The following is a 23,854-nucleotide window of genomic DNA, read 5'->3' as shown; positions in this document are numbered from 1 at the left end:
ACGCATGCGCAGACCGGCCGACGCATTTCCACGCATGCGAGGGGGTTCCTTTCTCTGTGCCGGCCCCCGGGCAATATGGCAGAGCTCTACAGACGCCCGCGCGGAGGAAAGAAGGCCCCCCACGGAGCCAGCCGACCCGTAGATCAGTAGGCCCCGATCGCGGGCCAGGCCACCATGGGCCCCCCCCTCGGGGTCGGACCCCCCGTGCCCCCCCCCAGGACCGTCCATGCACACTTACCTGCCAGGTCCCGCCGTGTGTGAGGTGAATAATTCACGCCGGCGGAACTGGCCAAAACTTTACAGCCACTCAGCTCATCGGGGCCCGGAGAATCGCTGGGGGGGCCGCTGTCAACGGCCCCCAACTGGCGTCGCGGGAATTCCACCAGCCCTCAAAAAATGGCGCTGGAGAATAGGGCAGCCGGCGGCGGGGCGGGATTCGCGCCTCGCACCGGGGAGGGTCGGAGAGTTCCGGCCAGGTCAACCAAGTTCCTTGTGTGGGCCACTTACTCACAGCCAATGGTGTGAGGCCAGATCCAGACAAGACACGACTGATGTCCATTTTTGTAGATAAGCACGCTTTGCAGTGCTTCCTTGTTCTGACAAATTATCTTTCCAAGTTAATTCCTTGCTATAGTGAGGTCACCGGCCCTCTTAGTCAGCTCCTCCATCAAGGGTCGAAAGGTGTTGGCAGGAGCACCATATTGTTGCATTTAACCAGCTCAAGCGGACGCTCTCAGCTCCTCCAGTGCTGTAATATTTCAACATTGGCATCCGCAATTGCAAACTAGTAGTCTTCATATTAAGGGCGCTTACTGACACTGAGACCCATTATGCCCAGTCAAGAAAGAGCTCCTTGTCCTCATCTCCGCTTGTCAGAAATTTCATGACTTCATATATGGTCGTCCTCTAAGTGTTGAAACTGATCATCAGCCACTTCTTAAAAAGCCTCTTCACAGTGTCTCTGCATGACTACGGAGCATGATGTTCAAGCCACAGCACGACAATCTCAGTGCCAACTACAAATGTGGTATGGAGATGTATCTTACTGATACTCTTTCCTACCCACCACTGACGAGGCAGATCGTGAGGAGGATATTGACATCATGACCATGTAGGTCCTCTCATCTCATCGAATCAACAAACTTAAGGATGCCTCACAGGCTGATATCATATGCAGACAACTCTACTAAGTCATTATGAAAGGCTGGCCTGAGTCCTCAAAGGAGCTTTCCCAAGAGCTCCACACATTCTTCTCTGTATGAGATGAGTTAACTGTACAAGACGGGCTCATACTGCGTGGTCAGTGATTCGCCATCCCTACCTCTTAGCAGAGGTACTACACGTAGCAACTCCACCAAGGTCACCCAGGTTTGGGGCAACAGGTATAGGGCAAAGGAATCCCTATACTGGCCATCGATGTATGCGGTCACGGGGAGTGAAGTATCCAGGTGTGCGGCATGCACTTCACTCCAGCCGCATCAAACGAAGGAACCACTGTGCCAACCTGAAGTCCCCAGATCTCCCATGTCATTCAGGGTGGCTGGTATTTTAGAATGGAGTGGTAAGCAGCCATTAGGTCCTTGTCGACTTGTACTCTGGTTGGTTTGAAATCGACCACCCACCGGACATGAAGAGCAACATGGCTATAAGCAAGCTCAAGAGATACATGGCATCCTGCTGTGCATAACGACAGGCAACATAGAACAATATAGAACATACAGTTCAGAAGGAGGCCATTCGGCCCATCAAGTCTGCACCGACCCACTTAAGCCTTCACTTCCACCCTATCCCCGTAACCCCAATAATCCCTCCTAACCGTTTTGGACACTAAGGGCAATTTAGCATGGCCAATCCACCTAACCTGCACGTCTGTGGACTGTGGGAGGAAACCGGAGCACCCGGAGTAAACCCACGCACACACGGGGAGAACGTGCAGACTCCGCACAGACAGTGACCCAGCGGGAATCGAACCTGGCATTGTGAAGCCACAGTGCTAGCCACTTGTGCTACCGTGCTGCCCCACAACGCTCATCAGTTTGCTTCCAGAGAGTTCAGGGACTTTGCACATGCATGAGACTTTGAGCACATCATGAGTAGTCCAGTATATCCACAGTCCAATGGCTTGGCAGAAAGGACAGTGTGTTCAGCCAAGCACCCACTTGAGAAATGTGCCCAAGACCACACAGATTTCTGTGCTGCACTCCTCAGCCTGCAAATCATGGCCAGGCAAGGACTGCCACCATACATGCAGCCTATGCTCTCTAGTCGTACCAGGACCACTCATGAAGCGGCGATGAAGGTGAAAGAGATATTAAGACGAAATACTTGCACACTTTTTCCTCTAGAACCTCGTCATGCGGTCAGGACCCACACCAAACGTGGCAACGACAAATTGGAGGTGGTACAAGCTCATGCCCACAGCCAAACAGCTAGGTGGCTTCCTTAGATGATGCTCAGTGCGTACAAAACCGGCTGGCACCTCAAAATGTCTGGAACGTAACACCCCTTGCAGAGCGAAAACATTCCAGCCAAGCCAACACAATGGCCCAGCAGACGGCTGATCTGCTGCAGCCAACTTCGAACTTCCAACTTTGCAGATCCTAATCTTCAATAACAGTGCTAATGGCCGAACCATTAACTGTTCTAACAAACGATTTCAACAAGCGGACCTTGTTTAACAACTTGAAACCAGCGCCTGACCAAGACTTGAGCCAGTTGGCCTCCTTTAATTATGCAGTCTTTAGACTTTCAGGGCAGTCATTGTTGGACCTCCAAAGGAAACAACAGCTCCAGACAAGCAGCCTGTACTGTCCATCATCTTACCATCAAGCTGGTGGCAGCAGAAAGAACTCTGACCCTCATCCAAAACTGCAACTGCTGGAACCTTGGAGCCCATGCCTCCAAGACTGACTCCCTCTACTTAACTTTCCCCAAGTCTCGCTCTGGAATGATGGATCACCCTACAACCAGTCAACCTCCCCTTGGAAGAAATCTTTCATTAGACTTCAGGGGCCAAATTCTCCCCCAACGGCGCGATGTCCGCCGACTGGCGCCCAAAACGGCGCCAATCAGACGGGCATCGCGCCACCCCAAAGGTGCGGAATGCTCCGCATCTTTGGGGGCCGAGCCCCAACATTGAGGGGCTAGGCCGGCGCCGGAGGGATTTCCGCCCCTCCAGCTGGCGGAAACGGCGTTTGTTGCCCCGCGAGCTGGCGCAGAAATGACATCTCCGGGCGGTGCATGTGCGGGAGCGTCAGCGGCCGCTGACAGTTTCCCGCGCATGTGCAGTGGGGAGAGTCTCTACCACTTCCGCCATGGTGGAGGCCGTTGCGGAGGCGGAAGGGAAAGAGTGCCTCCACGGCACAGGCCCGCCCGCGGATCGGTGGGCCCCGATCGCGGGCCAGGCCACCGTGGGGGCACCCACCGGGGTCAGATCGCCCCGTGCCCCCCCTCAGGTCCCCGGAGCCCACCCGCGCCGCCTTGTCCCGCCGGTAAATAGCAACTCTAATTTACGCCGGCGGGACAGGCAAATTATTGGCGGGACTTCGGCCCATCCGGGCCGGAGAATCGAGCGGGGGGGGCCCGCCAACCGGCGCGGCCCGATTCCCGCCCCCGCCCAATCTCCGGTACCGGAGACTTTGGCAACCGGCGGGGGCGGGATTCACGGCGGCCAACGGCCATTCTCCGACCCGCTGGGGGGTCGGAGAATGACGCTCCAGATTCTGGACACGTGTCAAACACTAACTTGTATTTTATTGTGGTCATGCCCTGAACCATTTTCAGTTTTCCTTATCACCTGTTTATTGTGTGAGTGAAAAGGGGTGGGCATTGCAAACCCTCTCTCGTGTATGTGTTTGCGTATGTGTGTGTGTGAGACCAACCCTTTTTGTTTTATCCTACCTCGAGTTTGGGCGGCATGGTGGCGCAGTGGTTAGCCCTGCAGCCTCACGGCGCTGAGGACTCGGGTTTGATCCCGGACCCGGTCACTGTCTGTGTGGAGTTTGCACATTCTCCCTGTGTTTGCGTGGGTTTCACCCCCACAGCCCAAAAGATGTGCAGATTAGGTGGATTGGCCAGGCTAAATTGCCCCTTAATTGGAAACAAATAATTGGCTACTCTAAATTATTTATTTTTAAAATCTTACCTCGAGTTTGCTGTGCGCGTTATTCTTAGATGATTGCAACATTCCAAATTTAAGGGTTAGGAAAATACGCCATATAATGGGGGAAATCAGAATTTTAAAAACCTGTTTATGGATGAGAGGTGAGTGAGGAAATCAGAGCAGTTTAAATTGACCTCCTTCCTGATTGTAACATCGGACTTTAATAAATTTGGAAAGCCGGATGATTATTCCATGGAGGGATAAGCCATGCAATTTAACAGACTGTATACAGGATTGCAAATATTCCATTTGGAAATTCCTGGTTCAGTGCTTTCTTTCAAGTTGGAGGAGTGAGTTGAAGTGTTGTGGATGGATAGGCTCCTGATCTTAACTCAAGTTTGTTTCTCAGAAAGAGACACGCTTTTGAATCAGATGTCTGAGGCTTCAAAAAGGTTCCCAGGAAAGCAATCATTTCCAGACACTTTCATGACACTGATGGGACTTTTGGCGCTGGCACAAAGGATGGAGGATTCAATGCCCACAGCATTTTAAGACCATTCAGTTATGGAACACAGGCTACAATACAACAGAATCACAGACAAAATAAATCAGGGTGGAGTCCTTTTTTGGCAGATTTGGCAGACAACAAGGAATGGAGTCAGAATAACAGAAAAATGAACCCCAGGAAAACCTGAGAAATTATTAATGGGTGTTTTGGATGTGATTCAAATATCATTATGCAGTAAATTGTCCAAAATCGAACAACTGAGTTTTCGAGGCATCGCACTGCACACAGAAGATTCAGAAGGGAAAGACGACGATATTGATAGGTCTGAGAGAATTGTAATAGTCACAAGAATTTTCTGTCCGACAATGAGTCATGGATTAATTGCGCTGTGTTGGACGGTGGTTGCACATCCACAGTATGTGGAATGGATTGATTAAAGTATTATATACATTCACTCATTTGTAAGGACTGAAGTAAGATTAAGGAATCTGAAAGTTCAGATTTGGGTCCAGGGTTGACAACACCTTAAGGTCACTGAAAAGAGTGGTGATTCCATGCAGAATTGTTGGAGTACGCCACGTTATTAGTACAGGTGTAGTATCTAGTGAGATACTCTTGCTGCTGAGCAAGCTATCCATGAAAAGGCACAAATGAAATTGGACATGTAACATGATGAAGCAATTGTCTTTGGAAAGTCAGTAGATTTGCCATTTACCCAATCAGGGCATGATTGCATCCCTTTAACAAAACCCATCATCTACAATCAGAATGTTAAGAAAGTGTGAATGGCAACATGGAATAGGCAGGTGAAAGGTAAAAAGGAAACGGTCATAAGACTGTGTCTACTGCCAATGCTGTGCATACGCAGGTATGCTGTTTTAATCCTTGACGTCATTGCAACACCACAGTGAACTTAATCACAATTATCAGATTAACTCAATAGATTTAACTCGGCACTTCGTCAAATAATCGGTTGAAGTGTTATGTAGATGGCATATTTCTCCATTTACAGCTTTTAAAAATGTAAACAGACATTGATGCGACCATCAATTCACTCGAAGACACGTGGAGAAGTAAACCGTGGTTTGAATCAGCTTAGAACTGAGCCTGCCTGTGACCGGTACAACACTGAAGGCGGCCCCGCAGGTCTGTAGCTCTTCTACTTCCTGTAAAGGGGGTGGAGCCATGGGCGGAGCCTGTACATGCCCCAACATATCCCCTGTGGGTGAAGCCACACAATGGCCCATAGGTAGAGCCCACAGGGTTAATAACATAACACAGTGCACTGGTAAATTATCAGTAATGATACATTCACCACAGACATTTAACGAACAAAGCACAATAACGTATTTAAAGGTTACTCACAGCGGCCAATATCTTAAGTAACTTTTTGCCTTGTCTGATAGCTGACTGAACTCCTTTTTAAAAAAGACTCACACTTAGTGTTGTTGCTAACGTGAATGTTTGTCTTTTTAAAACAATCGTGTTCAAGTGCTCATCAGCTCACTATCTGCCAGAGTCTGCAGTGGACTGGGGGGTTGGGGATGTGCTTTTCAATATAGCTTGATGTAGACCTGATCATTTCCACAGTTAATATAGGAATGTATCAATAATCTCTTCCTCTCTCAACAACGACACGAAGCAAACACATGCTTGCCCATCCAACCAGTTCTCATATACTCTCTGACATGGCTATCCTCAGGTAGAATCCCAACACAGTGAATTCTAGCAGCCTATTTTATCAGACTGCAATCCACATGGATCCACAGGGGTTTGACCAGTGTTGAGTTGGTCAGTCTGGAACTGGAAGCTGTAATAAATTACACTCCGCAAACTTGAGACTGGAAAGTGAGAAGTTTTTTTTGAACTGTATTCAACAACAAATATAAGTTTCATTTATATGGTGCACTTAATGTAGGACAATATCCCAAGTGCCTCACAGGAGGATAATAGGATAACATTTGACACTGAGCTCCATAAAGAAATATTAGGATTGAAGACTCTGGCAGCACGGTGGCCTAGTGGTTAGCACAGCTGCCTCACGGCGCTGAGGTCCCAGGTTCGATCCCAGCTTTGGGTCACTGTTCCAGTGGAATTTGCACATTCTCCCCGTGTCTGCGTGGGTTTCGCCCCCCGCAACCCAAAAATGTGCAGAGTAGGTGGATTGGCCACACTAAATTGCCCCTTAATTGGAAAAAATAATTGGGTAATCTAACATTTTTTTTTAAAAAAGGATTGAAGACTCTAAGTGGTAGGTTTTCAGGAGAGTCTTCTAGAGACGAGGGAGAGGTTGAGAGACAGAGAGAGGTTTAGGAAGGAAATTCCAGAGCGTGGGGCCCTGTTAATGGTGGAGGTATAAAAATTAAAATGTTCAAGATGCTGAAATTGGTGGAGACAAAGACCTCACAGAGTTACAGGGATGCAGGAGTTTACAGAGATAGAGGCCATGGAGGGATTTGAGAACAAGACGTGAATTTTAAAATTGAGCCACTGGTGGACTAAGAACCAATTGGGTTCGCAAACACATAGCAAGGACACCATGAAACTTCACAATGTACCCCCCTCTGACCAATATGCACAAGATTCAGACAGGACAAAGGTACCAGGAGGTCTGCACTTCTGCAGGATGTGCACCTTATTGAGACATCCAGGATTCTCAGAGGTTGTGACAGGGTAGATGCTGAGAGGTTATTTTCCCTTGTGGGAGAATCCAGTACCAGAGGGCATAATCTCTGAGTAAGGGGTCTCCCATTTAAGGCAGAGATGAGGAGGAATTTCTTCTTTCTTAGGGGGAAGTGAATCTATGGAATTCTTTACCACTGAGGGCTGTAAAGGCTGGGTTGTTAAGTATGTTGAAAGCTGAGATAGACACATTTTTAATCAGTAAGGGAGTCAAGAGTGATGGAGATAAGGCATGTAAGTGGAATTGAGGATTATCACATCAGATCAGTCATGATCATGATGGAGCAAACTTGTTGGGCCAAATGGCCTACTTCTGCTCCTATATCTTATGGTCTGAGAGTTTGCAAGATGCCTTCAGCCAAACAGGAGTCAGACATTCTCTGTCGCTCTTGGAGGAACAATGCACTGTCCTCATTACAAATCATCATCAACTTCCTCCAACATTATGACTACAGGCAGCCTTTCCCTTTGCATCACACAAGTCATATCAATGAATCTGTGTGCTGCCAGCAGTCAGATGGGAAGGGGCTCAGCTTGAGTGGACATAATCACTGGCCCTAATACTGATCGTCCACAGGAGGCTATGAAGCAACGCATGCCTTCCTGCCCCTTCCATCGCCACTGCCTGATGGCCTTCCTCCAGGGCTTCCTGCTCGTCTCCCACCTCAACATCCTCTTCATCAGAGGAGATGTGCTGCTCATCCATCTCCTCCTCAGGCAGCTCCTCACCCCGCTGAAAAGCCAGGATGTGGAGGGTACAGCACACAACCACGATATGCGACACCCTCTGGGGATTTTATTGGAGGTCTCCACAAGACCAGCCTAGGCATTGGAACAGCATTAGCAGGTATTCGAATGGTCCGCTCCACTAAAGTCCAGGTTGCAGCATGAGTCTCTTTATATCGGATCTTTGCTGCTCTCTGTGGTGTCCACACACGCATCATCAGTCATATCCTCAAGGGAGCTCTCTTTGTCCTCGAGAGGCAACCCTGTAGCTGTTGTGCTCCCTGAATGACATCAGATATCTGAGAGTGGCTGAGGATGAAGCTGCCGAGTTTACTCCCTGGGACTCTAACACAAATCTGGAGGATGTGCATTGTGTGCTCCCAGAGGAGCTGAAAATTGAGGGAGTGGAAACCCCTGCACTTGATAAAGTTGTTGCCATGGGGATCGGAGAGCCACGTGAGTGCAGTCAATGGCTCCCTGCGCTTGTGGAAAACCTGCAATCTGGGAATATCCTATGGCTCTTGCATCCTGATCCCAGTCAAAATGAAGGTAGCTGTGAGCTCTTGTGACGCGTCCATCCATCACCTCCTTTTTGTACTTAAGAGCAGAAAGATGTAAAAGTCACTGGTGGAGCCCTGAAAGGAGCTAGACGTGGAAACGTTGAGGGAGGTTGTGACTTTCAAAGCCACATGCAGTGGCTGCCCTCCAAGTCCATGCAGCGCCAACTCCAGCAGAAGGTGGCACAGATGAACTAACATGTCCTTGGAGAGGCAAAGTCTTCTCCAATGCTGCTTCTTGCTCATGTTAGCCAGTTCCACAGGCTGCACCTCTCATTCTACTCACTGTAAGGTGGGGGGGGGGGGGGGGGGGGAAGAGGGACAGTGAACATTGAGTTTTCTACCCTTTGCCCATCCACTCCATTGGAGCAGTGTCTCAATGGTCATTGACTACTGTGCTGGCCATTACATTGAGGACCATTCCGTTACAGTCTCCCAGAATGGTCAGGACCCCACACCACCCTTGGCCCATTCAGCATGACTGAGTGGCCACAGCTTTGGAAATCCTTCTGTCTCCTGAGCTTGCAGGAGACAGGAGGATTTCCTCTCTGAAGTATTGACCTCCTAATCCTTGCCACCTTACCTGCCCACACAAACGATGAGATCAACCTATCCACCCCCGTAAAAAATGATTTCGGCAAAAAAAAACAGCAAGCACTGAAATAAAAATAAAAACCGTGGCAAAATGTTCATCTTAACCACCTGCACCTGACCCGCCAATGATAGGGGAAGACTGTCCCACCTCGATAGATCCGCCTTGACCTTGCCCACCAGACTGGTAAAGTTCAACTTACGGAGCTGGGCCCAATCCCGAGCCTCCTGCTCTCCCAAATACCCCAACTTACCCCCCCACTCCCCCCCCCCCCCACCTCCGTAGAAGACACCACAAAATGCTCACTTTTTCCAAAATTTAACTTATAGCCTGAAAAAGCCCCAAATCTCCTAAGCAGTTTCATTATATCACCCACTGATGAGCCTGGGTTAGAGATATACAGCAACAAATCATCCGCATGCATCCCCACTATCCCCCTCCATTTATCCGAGCACCTCAGCGGTATGGCCAACGGCTCTATAACCAGCGCAAACAGAAAGTGGGACATAGGGCACGGCACCCCTGTCTTGTTCCCCTGTGCAATGGAAAGTACCCCAAATTCATCTCATTTGTGCGCACACATGGCATTGGATCCATATACAGAAATTTCACCCATGCCACAAACTTAGGCCCAATCGCAAACCTCTTGAACACTGGAAACAAATAGACATAGAATCCCTATAGTGCTGAAGGAGGCAATTTGGCCCATCGAGTCTGCACCGACCCTTCGAACGATCACTCTACCCATAGCCACTCACCCAACCACCCCTCCCTTTCCCCATAACCCCATAACCTTAGTTGCACATCCCTGGAAACTAAGGGGCAATTTACCAAGGCCAATCCACCCAACCAGCACGGTAGCACGGTAGCATTGTGGATAGCACAATTGCCTCACAGCTCCAGGGTCCCAGGTTCGATTCCGGCTTGGGTCACTATCTGTGCGGAGTCTGCACATCCTCCCCGTGTGTGCGTGGGTTTCCTCCAGGTGCTCCGGTTTCCTCCCACAGTCCAAAGATGCGCAGGTTAGGTGGATTGGCCATGATAAATTGCCCTTAGTGTCCAAAATTGCCCTTAGTATTGGGTGGGGTTACTGGGTTATGGGGATAGGGTGGAGGTGTTGACCTTGGGTAGGATGCTCTTTCCAAGAGCTGGTGCAGACTCGATGGGCTGAATGGCCTCCTTCTGCACTGTAAATTCTATGATAATCTATGAACCTGTACATCTTTGGACTGTGGGAGGAAACTGGAACACCCGGAGGAAACCCATGCAGATGCGGGGACAATGTACAAACTCCACACAGACAGTGGACCAAGCCGGAATTGAGCACAGATCCCTGGCGCCTGGCGCTGTGAAGCAGCAGTGCTAACCATTATGTCTCCGTGCCACCTTAGATTGTTCCACTCCACATGATCAAACGCCTTCCCCGCACCCAGTGCCAGCACCACCTTCAGCTCCCTCCTTTCTGCAGGAGAAAGCACTACAATAAACAGACGCCGCACATTTGACGACAACTGCCTGCCCTTTATGAACCTCATCTGATCCTCCCCAATCACCTTCGGAAGACACCACTCCAACCTAAGTGGCATCACCTTTGCCAATATCTTGGCATCCACATTCAACAAAGATATAGGCCAATACGACCCACACTCCACCGGGTCCTTATCCTTCTGAAGCAACAATGAAATGGATGCGTGTCCTATTGTCTCTGGCAGTGTCCCCTTAGCCACCGCATCCTCAAACACTTCCACCAACAGCGGCGCCAACTTATCCACAAACGTTTAATGAAACTCTACCGGGAAATCATCCAGCCCCGGTGCCTTAGCCCTCTGTATTTTCCCTATCGTTACCCACACTTCTTCCACTCCCACTTGCTCCTCCAACCCTGTCCTCTCCTCCGCTCCTACTTCAGGACACTCCAATCCCCCCCAAAACTCCCTCATGTCTGACTCATCCTCTGGAGGCTCTGACTTTCATTTAGAACTCCTCAAATGCCTTTGTTCACCTGCTTTGGCGCCACCACCAGCACCTCTGTCCCATACCAGACCTGAACAATCTCTCTCGCACCCTTTGCCGGCAGAGCTGGCCCACCTACAAGCGGCTGGCCTTCTCCCCAAACTTGTACGTGGCCCCCCCTCATCCATCTCAATGTTGAACTGCCTTCCCCATGGTCACAAGGTCAAACCTCGTCTGTAGCTCCTTCCCCCTCACCTGAAGATCCGGAGTCGGATCCTCTGCTTAGCCCCCATCCACCTCCAAAATCTCCTCTACCAACTGCTGCCACTCCTCTCTTGCTTCCCCGACCACCTGAGCCATAAACAAGATGACCTCGCCCCTCGCTACTGCTTTTAACGCTTCCCATACCACTGACAGCGAAACCCCCCCATTCCTATTGAACCCTACTAATCCTCAATCACCTTTTCTGATAATGGTACAGAGATTTGGGTCCGCCAACAACCCCACGCCCAACCTCCACACAGGCCTCTGTGCCAGCCCCTTCTCCATAACCACATCCACCCAATGTGGAGCGCGGTCCGAGATAACGATCGCAGAATATTCTGCCTTCCTCACCCCGGCCAACAGTGCCTTTCCATAACACAAAAAAAAAAATCAATCCTTGAAAACACATTGTGTACTGGCGAAAAGAACGGGTACACCCTATCCCATGGGTGCAAAAGCCTCGACGGGTCCATCCCTCCATCTCCTCTTAAACGCAGCCAGTACCATTCCCCCCTTTCCCCCAATCCGAGGGGGTCAGCGAATGTGGGTTGGATCTATCCACCTTCGGATCCAACACTGTAGTCAAGTCCCCCCCACTCCCCAGTCTTAACTGGTGCATATCCAAATTCAATATGGCAGCCAACATCCTCTCATAAATCCTACGTTGTCCCAATTCGGGGTGTATACGCTAACCAACACCATCAACCTACCCTCCAAAGCGCCCATCGCCATAACGATCAGGTTGCTTTACAAAAAGGAATGCTTGCTCCAAGACATTATTGGGGATCCTAGAAGAGGGACGTCATGTGTTTTGATAAGTAGTAAGAGAACTGGAAAACTATTTTTTTTCTTTGATTGCTTTGTAATTGATTGTGTTATGGAATTTTTGTTCAAAGAAAGGGGAATCTGTTAATAGTTGGTTGACTATATCGTTAAAGATACACAGGTGATGGTCGTTGTTTGATTAAGAACTGAGAGCACATATAAAGAGACTCCGAGGTCAAGTCAAAGCAGTGGCTATTCGAGGAATTGTCCGGCCCGACTGTCTGTCCCTCTACCACGGCTACGTTCACGGCCGGGTGGCCTAGGAGAGGGAGCACGTGGGTTCACCGGCCCTCTTTAGGCCTTCCGTAATCGGTGGGCACCTTGGGGGCTGGGGTATATATTCACCCGGGAATAATATTTTGATTTAATTTGTTAAGTTTCCTTTTGATGTTTTATTTTAGTTACAGTACCCCGCCAGGGGCTATAACCCTGTCATTTTTGTTCAATTTATTAATTATTGTTTTCTTAACGGTAGAAAGAGAATCAATGCCATTCACAAGTCCAGGCAGCAAGCATTTAAGGGGTCACTTATCCCTCCACCATGGCTATATTCACAGCTGGGTGGTCTCGGGGAGGCAGCTCGGGGGCTAGGTCACCCCTGGGAATGATATTTTGATTTTAATTAGCTACATTTTCTTTTGACTTTTTAGTTTAGTTATAATGCCCCCCCCCCCCCCCCCCCCCCCCCCAAGGCTGCCCTCTCCTGTTTAATTTATTGATTAACGTACGAAGAGAGTCAGGATCATTAACAAATCCAGGCAGGGCAGCACGTGGCACAGTGGTTAGCACTGCAGCCTGCGGCATTGAGGACCCGGGTTCGAATCCCAGCCCTGGGTCACTGTCCGTGTGGAGTTTGCACATTCTCCCCGTGTCTGCATGGGTTTCACCCCCACAACCCAAAGATATGCAGGCTAGGTGGATTGGCCATGCTAAATTGCCCCTTAATTGGGAAAAAATAAATAATTGGCTACTCTAAACTTATGAAGAAAAACAAATCCAGGCAGCGAGCATTCGAGGGGTTGTCTGACCCGAGTGTCTGCCCCCCTACCATGGCTATATTCATGGCCAGGTGACCTTGGAGCATGCGGTGTCCACCGGAACACTTCACATGTTCCACAACTGGTGGGTACCACGAATGCACCATCACTCCCAGAATGATATTTTAGCTTAGTTAGCTAAAGCTTCCTTTTGACATTTTGTATTAGTTACAGTGTCCCACCAGGTTCGGTCATCGCCTCTCATTTTTTTGATTAATTTATTAATCTTTTTGTTTTATTAAAAAGAATATAAAGAGAGTCAACTGGGATACCGACTTGGTAGTTAGGAGGCCAAATGCTGGATCCTGTGAATAAACATATGAACCAAGAAAAGATCTCGGACGAGATTCTCCGACCCCCGGCCGGGTGGGAGAATCGCCGGGGGCTGGCGTGAATCCCGCCCCCGCCGGTTGCTGAATTCTCCGGCACCGGATATTTGGCGGGGGCGGGAATCGCGCCGCGCCGGTTGGCGGGCGCCCCCCCCGCGATTCTCCGGCCCGGATGGGCCGAGGTCCCGCTGCTAAGATGCCTGTCCCGCCGGCGTAGATTAAACCACCTACCTTACCGGCGGGACAAGGCGGCGGGGCGGGCTCCGGGGTCCTGGGGGGAGCGCGGGACGATCTGGCCCCGGGGGGTGCCCCCACGGTGGCCTGGCCCGCGGTCGGGGCCCACCAACCTGCGGGCAGGCCTGTGCCGTGGAGGCACTCTTTTCCTTCCGCCTTCACCACGGTATCCACCATGGCGGAGGCGGAAGAGACTCCCTCCACAGCGCATGCGCGGGGATGCCGTGAGCGGCCGCTAACGCTCCCACGCATGCGCCGCCCGGAGATGTAATTTCCGCGCCAGCTGGCGGGGCACCAAAAGCCTTTTCCGCCAGCTGGCGGGGCGGAAATTAGTCCGGCACGGGCCTAGCCCCTTAAGGTTGGGGCTCGGCCCCCCAAGATGCGGAGGATTCCGCACCTTTGGGGCGGTGCGATGCCCGACTGATTTGCACCATTTTGGGCACCGGTCAGCGGACATCGCGCCGATACCGGAGAATTTCGCCCCTGTATCTTGTTTCGTACTTCACCATCTGATTTGGAACAATTTAACACTGAGGGGCAATGACATGTTCTAGAAACACCAACTTTCTGAAGTGAAATATATCTCTGTCATTCACCTCAAATACATCCTGCGGTAGTTTTCTTTTTAGAACATACAGTGCAGAAGGAGGCCATTTGGCCCATCGAGTCTGCACCGACCCACTTAAGCCCTCACTTCTACCCTATCCCCCTAACCCAATAACCCCTCCTAACCTTTTAGGTCACTAAGGGCAATTTATCATGGCCAATCCGCCTAACCTGCACGTCTTTGGATTGTGGGAGGAAATCGGAGCACCCGGAGGAAACCCACGCAGACACGGGGAGAACGTGTAGACTCCACACAGACAATGACCCAGCAGGGAATCGAACCTGGGACCCTGGCGCTATGAAGCCACAGTACTATCCATTTGTGCTACCATGCTACCCATGCTGTAAGGTTTACAATCTCACCACTCTCTGGTAAAGAGGTTTCTTCTCATTCAATGTATTAGTAATTATTCTTATGATTAGGCCACTAGTTCTGGTCTCCAGCCACAAATCTTGACATCTACTCTAACAAACCTTTACATAATTTTAAAGACTTCTACCAGGTTGGGTGGCATGTGGCGCAGTGGTTAGCAGTGGGACTACAGCGCTGAGGACCCGGGTTCGAATCCCGGCCCTGGGTCACTGTCCGTGTGGAGTTTGCACATTCTCCCCATGTCTGCGTGGGTTTCACCCCCACAATCCAAAGATGTGCAGGTTAGGTGAATTGGCCATGCTAAATTGCCCCTTAATTGGGAAAAAATAATTGGGTACTCTAAATTTATTTAAAAAAAAGACCTCTACCAGGTCACCCCTCCACCTACTCTATAGAAAAGAATGCAGCCTGTTCACTCGATGTAAAGTGTCAATGCACAAATTAATCCAGGAGTTTCACAGTAACCCCAGTGACAACAGAATATAAAAGGAAGCAAAGTAGATAATGCAATATGACCGTTTCCAGTGTATCCGATATGAGCACATTGACGCATGATGAAAAGAGTTTTTGTTCTTTCACGGGATGTAGGTGTCGCTGGCTGGGCCAGCATTTGTTGTCCATTGCTAATTGCCCTTGAAATGAGTGGCTTGTGCAGCCATTTCACAGTTAAAAGTCAACCACACTGTTGTGGGTCTGGAGTCACATATAAACCAGACTACATGAGGCTGGCAGATTTCCTTCCCTAAAAAGCATTAGTTTCAATTCCATGGCCGGGATTCTCCAATAATGGGGCTATGTCCCCACGCCGGCGTGAAAAGCGGCGCCAACCACTCCGGCTCAACGGTCCCCGATAATGGGGAATGCTCCCCTTCCAAGGGGGCTAGGTCGGCGCCGGAGTGGTCCCCGCAGCTCCAGCCGGCGCGGAACGGCCAGCGCAAATTCACGCATGCGTGCTACAGCCGGCGTATTTCCGCGCTTGCGCACTACGGCCGGCGTATTTCCGTACTTGTGCACTACAGCCGGCGTATTTCCGCGCTTGCGCACTACAGCCGGCATATTTCCACACATGAGCACTACGGCCAGCGTGATTCCGCGCATCCGCACTACAGCCGGCATATTTCCGTGCATGCGCACTATGGCCGGCGTGATTCCGCACATGTGTGGGGGTTCCATTCTCCGTGTCGGACCCTGGGCAATATGGCGGAGCCCTACAGGGGCCCGGTGCGGAGGAACATAGGCCCCCACGGAACCAGCCTGCCTGCCAATCGGTAAGCACCAATCGCGGGCCAGGCCACCATGGGGGCCCCCCCACCCCTTCCAGGATAGCCGCCGCAGACTCACCTTCCAGGTCCCGCCGTGAGGGACCTGAGTAACCCACGCCAGCGGGACTCGGCCGAACTAGTCGACCATTCGGCCCATCGGGGCCCGGAGAATCGCCGGGGAGTCGCTTTCAACGACCCCCGACTGGCGCGGTGGGAATCCCACGGGCGCCCGAGAATCAGCGGGGGAGAATCGGGAAGCCGGTGTCGGGGCGCGATTCCCGCGTCCTCCCGAGGATTCTCCGACCCGGCGCGGTGTCAGAGAATCCCGGCCCATATTTTAATTGAATTAAACTCCACCCATTGCCATGGTGGGATTTGAACCCATGTAAACTGAGCGTCCAAGTGCAGTGATATTACCACAATGCTACCATCTCCCCTGAAAGTATAGTTATGAGCCAGGAAACAGGCTCCAAAGAAAGAGCATTTACATCTAAATAACACTGTGACGTGACCCGTTACACCCAATAGGATTTATAATAAGTGTAATAACTTTAGAATTCAGTTTGCCCATAAGGGGAGGCAGTGGTATTGTCATTGGGCGAGTAATCCTGAGACCTGGAGTAAAGCTCTGGGGACCTGGGCTCGAATCCCACCACAGCAGGTGGTGAAATCTGAATTTAATAAAAATCTAGAATTAAAAGTCTAATGTTGACAATGAAACAATTGTCATAAAAACCCACTAATTACCTGGTCTAGCCTAAGTGAACTCCATACCTACAGCAATGTGAGTACTCATAAATGCCACCCCCCCCCCCCGAGGGCAATTAGGGATGCACAATAAATGTTGGCCAGCGATGCCATGTAATTATTTTTGTTTTAAAGTGAATGAATGACTGGTTAATCCGTTGGTGATGGTGTTAACTGAGGGAGAATGTTGGTGGAGCACAGGTTGATAGCTTTGTCTTCTTTCAACTGAGTGATAGGAGCTACAGTAGTGTGTGTGTGTGTGTGTGTGTTGGGGTCGATTTCTCTGTTCTGCAAGTGTATGAAGGTGGGGAGAACGGGAGCTGTAACCTGTCCCAGGATATATCTGGAGGCATGGCCCCTCAGTGCAGAGTAAAACTGACTGTCTGAAGTGAGAGCTCAGTTCAAGAGTTTAGAGTCGAACTTGTGCTAATGGACCTTGGCCAAGTACCTCCAACCAACGGAAGTATGAAATAAGGCCTTGCAGGCTGCGATACTCAGTAACTATCGTTCTCAAAAATCAAATCATCCCACTTCCCTTTGGAAGGAAAAACAGAACCAAACATTTACCGAGGTACTCAGTTTGTTAACTACAATATCTGTACCAAAAACTATTACATCAATGGACATTATCCTAAATCCAATGCGACTTACTTGAAAAGCAAGAACATTTAAAAGCAGCCCCGTATAAAGCTGCTTATTATCCACTCAAATCATGTTCACAGCACCAGCTTACACAGAGCAGTGAGGATAGTGAATAAAAACAGAAAATGCTGGAAAAACTCAGCAGGTTCTGCAGCATCTGTGGAGAGATAAATTAGAGTTAATGTTTCAAATCTGTATGACTCTTCTTCAGAATTAAAGAGAGGTATAAATGTGAAGGATTATGTACTGTGTAAAGTGGGTGGAGCAGCTGGAGCAGAGTAGAAAGCCAGTGATTGTGAGAGCGAGGAGACATTGCAACAAAGATATGTATATCATGAGACAGAGGAAACATTAATGGCAGGAGAAGGTGCTAGTAGTGTGTAAAGGTAATATCAGAATGTATTAATGGGAGAATACAGGTCCGTGCTCAGTGAAAGCAACACTTAAGAAAAAGTGATTGGTGGCCCGGTGGGGGACTGGGGAGTGAGGTTTGCATCGGGACAAAAAATGTTTTGGATAGATATACAAATAGGTAAAGATGGAGAAGAAAGGTCTTAGTTGTTGAACTCGATGTTGAGTCCTGGGGGCTGTAATGTGCCTAATCGGAAGAGGAGGTGCTGCTCCTCCATCTTGTGTTGGGCTTCACTGGAGCATTGCAGCAGGCCAAAGACGGACATGTGGGCATGAGGGCAGGATGGTGAGTTGAAATAGCAAACGATAGGACGGTTGGGGTCACGCTTGTTGAGTGAGCAAAGGTGTTCTGCTAAGCAGTCACCCAGTCTGCGTTTAGTCTCCCCAATGTAGAGGAGACTGGACTGGGAGCAGCAAATACAGTAGATCATGAGACAGAGGAAGCGTTAATGGCAGAAATAGGTGGAAGTAGGAGCATGGACGTAAGATATCAGAATATGTTAATGGAAGAATAAAGGTCAGTGCTCAGTGAAAGCAAAACTAAAGAACGAGTGACAGATGGCTGCTGATCAGGATCCAATGTAGAACAGTGAGTGCAGGGGAATGGTGGGTGAAAGGGACTTGGTGGCAGTTAGATTATGGGTAGCAAAGTCTGGATGAGCTGAATATGGGAGACCAGCTAGGAAAGTGTTGGAATAGTCAAGTCTCGAGGTTAGAAAAAAGGCATAAATGAGGGTTTCGGTAGCAGATGTGTACAATGCTGTGCCCATTCACTCCCAATACTCCAATGTCCCAATATGTCTGTAGCTAGATTGATATCTGAGATACAAATTCATCTTGAGAAATCAGATTGCCATCATAGACACCAGCCCATTGCGATGAATGTAGGAATTTCAGATGTATTGTATTATGTGTATTTGATGCAGTAAGGATTAATAGCTTGATATGTGTGTGTGACTGCTGCAGTCATGTTTTTAAAATCCTGGTTTGAAAGACAGCCAGTCGTTGTAGCTACGAAAGGGATAATTAAAGCATCGTAAAAGTCGGACCATAATGCATTCCAGCCATGGATATGGATTCCTGAAGTTGGGCAAATGTAATTTTGTTTATATAAAGAGGGTTCCCCGGAGATTAGATAATTGGAGACATTGGGCTGAATTCTCCGGTCCCGCTGCAGCGTGTTTCTCGGTGGTGCGCCATTCGCTGGCAGTGGAATTCTATCTTCCCGCCACTAGTCAATGAAATTTCCCATTGAAGTCACCCCACATCACCGAGAAATCCATGGGCTGTGGTGTGCTGTCAGTGGGAACAGATAATCCCAACAGCCGGAGAATTCCAGCCATTGTGTTAACCCTTAGTAACATGAATAGGAGGAACCAGGGGCTGAAGCAGTCAGGTGTTCAGTTCACTTAAAGATTGGGATGTGAACAGACCAGCAGCTTTTTCGCAAAAATAGCTAAAGGTTTGCCTGTGAACAGGCAGGAGCTTTTTGCAAAAGGCTGGCAGGTTAACCAGTAATCTGAGACAACCAAAAAGCTGCAGGCTATTTCCTGACCAGTTTTCTCTCTCTCTCCAATCAGTCTTTTAAAATCAAATCTATTCAAGTGTACAGGAGGTAACCCTGTGTTTGCTAACTGTATTTAAAAGTAGATTTTCACCTGAGATGGGTTTTGCTTGAGCGGAGATAAAAGATAGTCGTCAGGAGTAAGTGTTCCATTTTCATTGTTAAGCATTGTTTAATGGGTAATTGTAAGCTATTTTCATGCATGATAAAGTTATTTTAATCCTGTGTTCATAATAATGTTTGTTTTAATATAACATATCCCTGTTTGTGCGTGGAGTCATTCCTTGCGGTCTTACAAATTAAATAAAATATTGGTGTTTCTGTCTGGTATTCTAGCAGCTGTTGGGGTCTCGTCCGGGATCGTAATACCACCAGTGATGACACCATTCATGTAGCACGGTATTATTTTAATGAGCCTGTTTTAATAAATAACAACATTGGGAATGTTTCACTCTGCTAATATCAGCACTAGAATTCCTGCTGGTTCCATACTTACTGAATATTAATAAGGACCCTGTGAGTTCCAGCTTCATTCAACAGGACTGTTTTTCTCTCCCCTTCTCTCAGGTTTATTGCTGTGCTGATCCCATTGAATTACAACAGGAAACACGTTGATCTCCGGCAGATTGTCCTGATTTCGATGACCTGGATCTTGGCGTTTGCTGTTGCCTCACCGATTGTTTTTGGCCTGAACAATGTTCCTGACAGAGATCAGACCGTGTGTCAATTAGAGGATGACAATTACATAATTTACTCTTCTGTCTGCTCCTTTTTCCTCCCTTGCCCAATTATGCTACTCTTGTATTGTGGAATGTTCCGGGGCCTCAGGCGATGGGAGGAAGCACGGAAACGCAAGCTAAGACATAACTTGCATGGGTTCAGGAAGATTAACGGGGACCCCTCAGAGCCACAGAGTCCTCCTCCACTAATAGAACGAAGTCCGACACGTGTCAAACGTGAAGAACTGCATCTCTTTCCAAAGTCAGACTGTGACTTATCGAGACAGTTCGTAGACCGGTCCATACAGACCGTAACTTTTTCAGAAGTCAGGTACGTTCAGTCTCGCCCAGCGAACAGGAGGAAGCGTGCAAAGATTAATGGAAGAGAACGCAAAGCAATGAAAGTGTTGCCCATTGTTGTAGGTGAGTCTCTGTCCTGAATAACTTTGCACCTGTCACTAATTTATTTTCACCCCAATGCTACTTCAATTACTTCCAGTATGGCATTAGAATCTCACAGCACAGAAGAAGGCCACTCAACCCATCATACTTATGCTGACTCTTTTACAGAGCTATCCAATCAGTGCCACACCCCCTTGTTCCATCTCCATGGCCCTGTAATATTTACCCGTTTGAGTATTTATTCAAGTTACTTTTGGAAACTACGATTGAATCTGCTTCCACCGCCCTTTCAGGCAATGCATTTCAGATCACAACAATAATAATAATAATCTTCATTGTCATAAGTAGGCTTACATTTTTTTAAATAAATATGTTTATTAAGAATTTTTAACAGAATTTTCAACCATATAAACAACCCCCCCCCCCCCCCCCGTAACAAATAAGAAGAAAAAAACTTGCATAGCAAGACATAAACATGGCAAATCAATATGATACAGAACTTTGTACATTGGATTCCTCCCGTACATATCAGTTTTCCGGATCGTTTATGTTTTTCTTGCTCAGATGCCTCCCCCGAAGAACCCCCCTTCCCTATCCCTCCCTCTTCCCCTCCCCCCCAGAAAGAGATGCCCCCCCCCCACTCCCCTCCCCCCCCCCCCCCCTGGGTTGCTGCTGCTGTCGACCAAACTCCATCTAACGCTCCGCGAGATAGTCTAGGAACGGTTGCCACCGCCTGGAGAACCCCTGCACAGACCCTCTCAAGGCAAACTTTATCCTTTCCAACCTGAGAAACTCTGCCATATCATTTATCCAGGCTTCCACACTGGGGGGCTTCGCATCTTTCCACACTAACAAGATCCTTCGCCGGGCTACCAGGGACGCAAAGGCCAGAATGTCGGCCTCTTTCGCCTCCTGCACTCCTTGCTCGTCCACTACTCCAAATAGTGCTAGCCCCCAGCTTGGCTTGACCTGGACTTTCACCACCTTAGATACTGTTCTCGCAACTCCCCTCCAGAACCCATCCAGTGCCGGGCATGACCAAAACATATGGACATGGTTCGCCGGGCTTCCTGAGCACCTCCCACATCTGTCCTCCACCCCAAAGAACCTACTCAGCCTCGCCCCCGTCAAGTGCGCTCTATGAACCATCTTAAATTGTATCAGGCTGAGCCTGGCACACGAGGAAGAGGAATTAACCCTACTTAGGGCATCAGCCCATAGCCCCTCCTCAATCTCCTCCCCCAACTCCTCTTCCCATTTACCCTTCAGCTCCTCGACCAAAGCCTCCCCCTCTTCTTTCATCTCCTGGTATATCGCCGACACCTTGCCCTCTCCGACCCATGCGCCCGAAATCACCCTATCTTGAATCCCCTGTGCCGGGAGCAGCGGGAATTCCCTCACCTGCCGCCTCACAAACGCCCTCGCTTGCATGTACCTGAAGGCATTTCCCGAGGGTAGTCCAAATTTCTCCTCCAGCGCCCCTAAGCTCGCAAACGTCCCATCGATGAACAGGTCCCCCATTCTTCTAATCCCTGCCCGATGCCAGCTCTGAAACCCCCCGTCCATCCTTCCTGGGACAATCCGATGGTTATCCCTGATCGGGGACCACACCGAGGCTCCCATCGCACCCCTGTGTCGTCTCCACTGCCCCCAGATCTTTAGCGTTGCCGCCACTACCGGGCTCGTGGTGTACCTTGTCGGCGAGAGCGGCAGCGGTGCCGTCACCAGCGCCCCCAGGCTCGTTCCTTTGCAGGACGCCATCTCCAACCTCTTCCATGCCGCCCCCTCTCCCTCCATCACCCACTTGCGGATCATCGCCACATTGGCTGCCCAGTAGTAGCCACCCAGATTCGGCAACACCAACCCTCCTCCATCTCTGCTGCACTCCAGGAACCCCCTCCTTACCCTCGGGGTCTTGCTCGCCCACACAAATCCCATAATGCTCCTGCTTACCCTCTTAAAAAAGGCCTTGGTAATCACAATTGGGAGGCATTGGAATACAAAAAGAAACCTCGGGAGGACCACCATTTTAATCGACTGTACCCTGCCCGCGAGCGAGAGTGGCAACATGTAAACTTTTAAAGTCCTCCTCCATCTGTTCCACCAGCCGCGTCAAATTAAGTTTGTGCAGTGCCCCCCAGCTCCTAGCTACCTGGATCCCCAAGTATCGAAAGCTCCTTTCCGCCCTCCTCAATGGTAGGTCGTCTATCCCTCTTCCCTGATCCCCCCGATGCACCACAAATAGCTCACTCTTTCCCACATTGAGCTTATAGCCCGAAAAGTCTCCAAACTCCCTTAGGGTCTGCATGACCCCAACCATCCCCTCCACTGGATCTGCCACATACAGCAACAGGCCGTCTGCGTACAGCGACACTCGATGTTCCTCTCCCCCTCGGACTACCCCCCTCCATTTCCCTTAACGCCATGGCCAAAGGTTCAATTGCTAATGCAAACAGCAGAGGGGACAGGGGGCACCCCTGCCTCGTCCCTCGATACAGCCGGAAACACTCCGACCTCCGCCGGTTCGTGACCACACTCGCCACCGGGGCTCTATACAGGAGCTTAACCCAACTAATAAACCCTCCCCCGAACCAAACCTCCTCAACACTTCCCAGAGATACTTCCACTCTACTCGGTCAAAGGCCTTCTCCGCGTCCATGGCTGCCACTATCTCCGCCTCTCCCTCCACCGATGGTATCATAATCACATTCAGTAGACTCAATATTGGTATTTAGCTGCCTGCCCTTTACAAATCCCGTCTGGTCCTCGTGAATCACCCCCGGGATACAGTCCTCGATCCTCGTAGCCAACACTTTTGCCAACAACTTAGCATCTACGTTGAGGAGCGAGATCGGCCTATATGACCCGCATTGCAGTGGGTCCTTATCCTGCTTCAGGATCAAAGAGATCGTCGCCTCCGACATTGTCGGGGGCAGGGTCCCCCACTCCCTTGCCTCATTGAAAGTCCTTGCCAGCAACGGGGCTAACAGGTCTACGTATTTTCTATAGAACTCCACCGGGAACCCATCCGGTCCTGGGGCCTTCCCTGCCTGCATGCTCCCCAGTCCTTTAATCAGCTCCTCCACCCCAATTGGTGCCCCCAAACCAGCCACCTCCTGCTCCTCCACCCTCGGGAACCTCAGTTGGTCCAAGAATCGTCGCATCCCCTCTTTTCCCCCTGGGGACTGGGACCTATACAGCTCCTCGTAGAAGGCCTTGAATGCCTCATTCACTTTCACCGCACTCCGCACCGTAGTTCCCCTTCCATCCTTGACTCCGCCTATTTCCCTCGCTGCCATCCTCTTACGAAGCTGATGTG

The 23,854-nt window shown here is 49.7% G+C and overlaps 1 protein-coding gene across 1 annotated transcript in view; it reads left to right on the top strand.

The window, feature by feature from the left end:
- LOC140384429 (D(4) dopamine receptor-like) overlaps positions 1-23,854 on the top strand; it is a 113,423-nt gene that overhangs the window by 45,085 nt on the left and 44,484 nt on the right. The window contains exon 3 of the mRNA XM_072466117.1: positions 19,982-20,556. Within this exon, the coding sequence (XP_072322218.1) occupies positions 19,982-20,556 (575 nt within the window). The remainder of the gene's footprint in view (positions 1-19,981; positions 20,557-23,854) is intronic.

The sequence above is a fragment of the Scyliorhinus torazame genome, chromosome 10 (assembly GCF_047496885.1).
Source record: "Scyliorhinus torazame isolate Kashiwa2021f chromosome 10, sScyTor2.1, whole genome shotgun sequence".
Lineage (NCBI taxonomy): Eukaryota > Metazoa > Chordata > Chondrichthyes > Carcharhiniformes > Scyliorhinidae > Scyliorhinus > Scyliorhinus torazame.
Note: the sequence above shows the minus strand (reverse complement) of the source record. Positions and strands in the feature narration are given on the sequence as shown.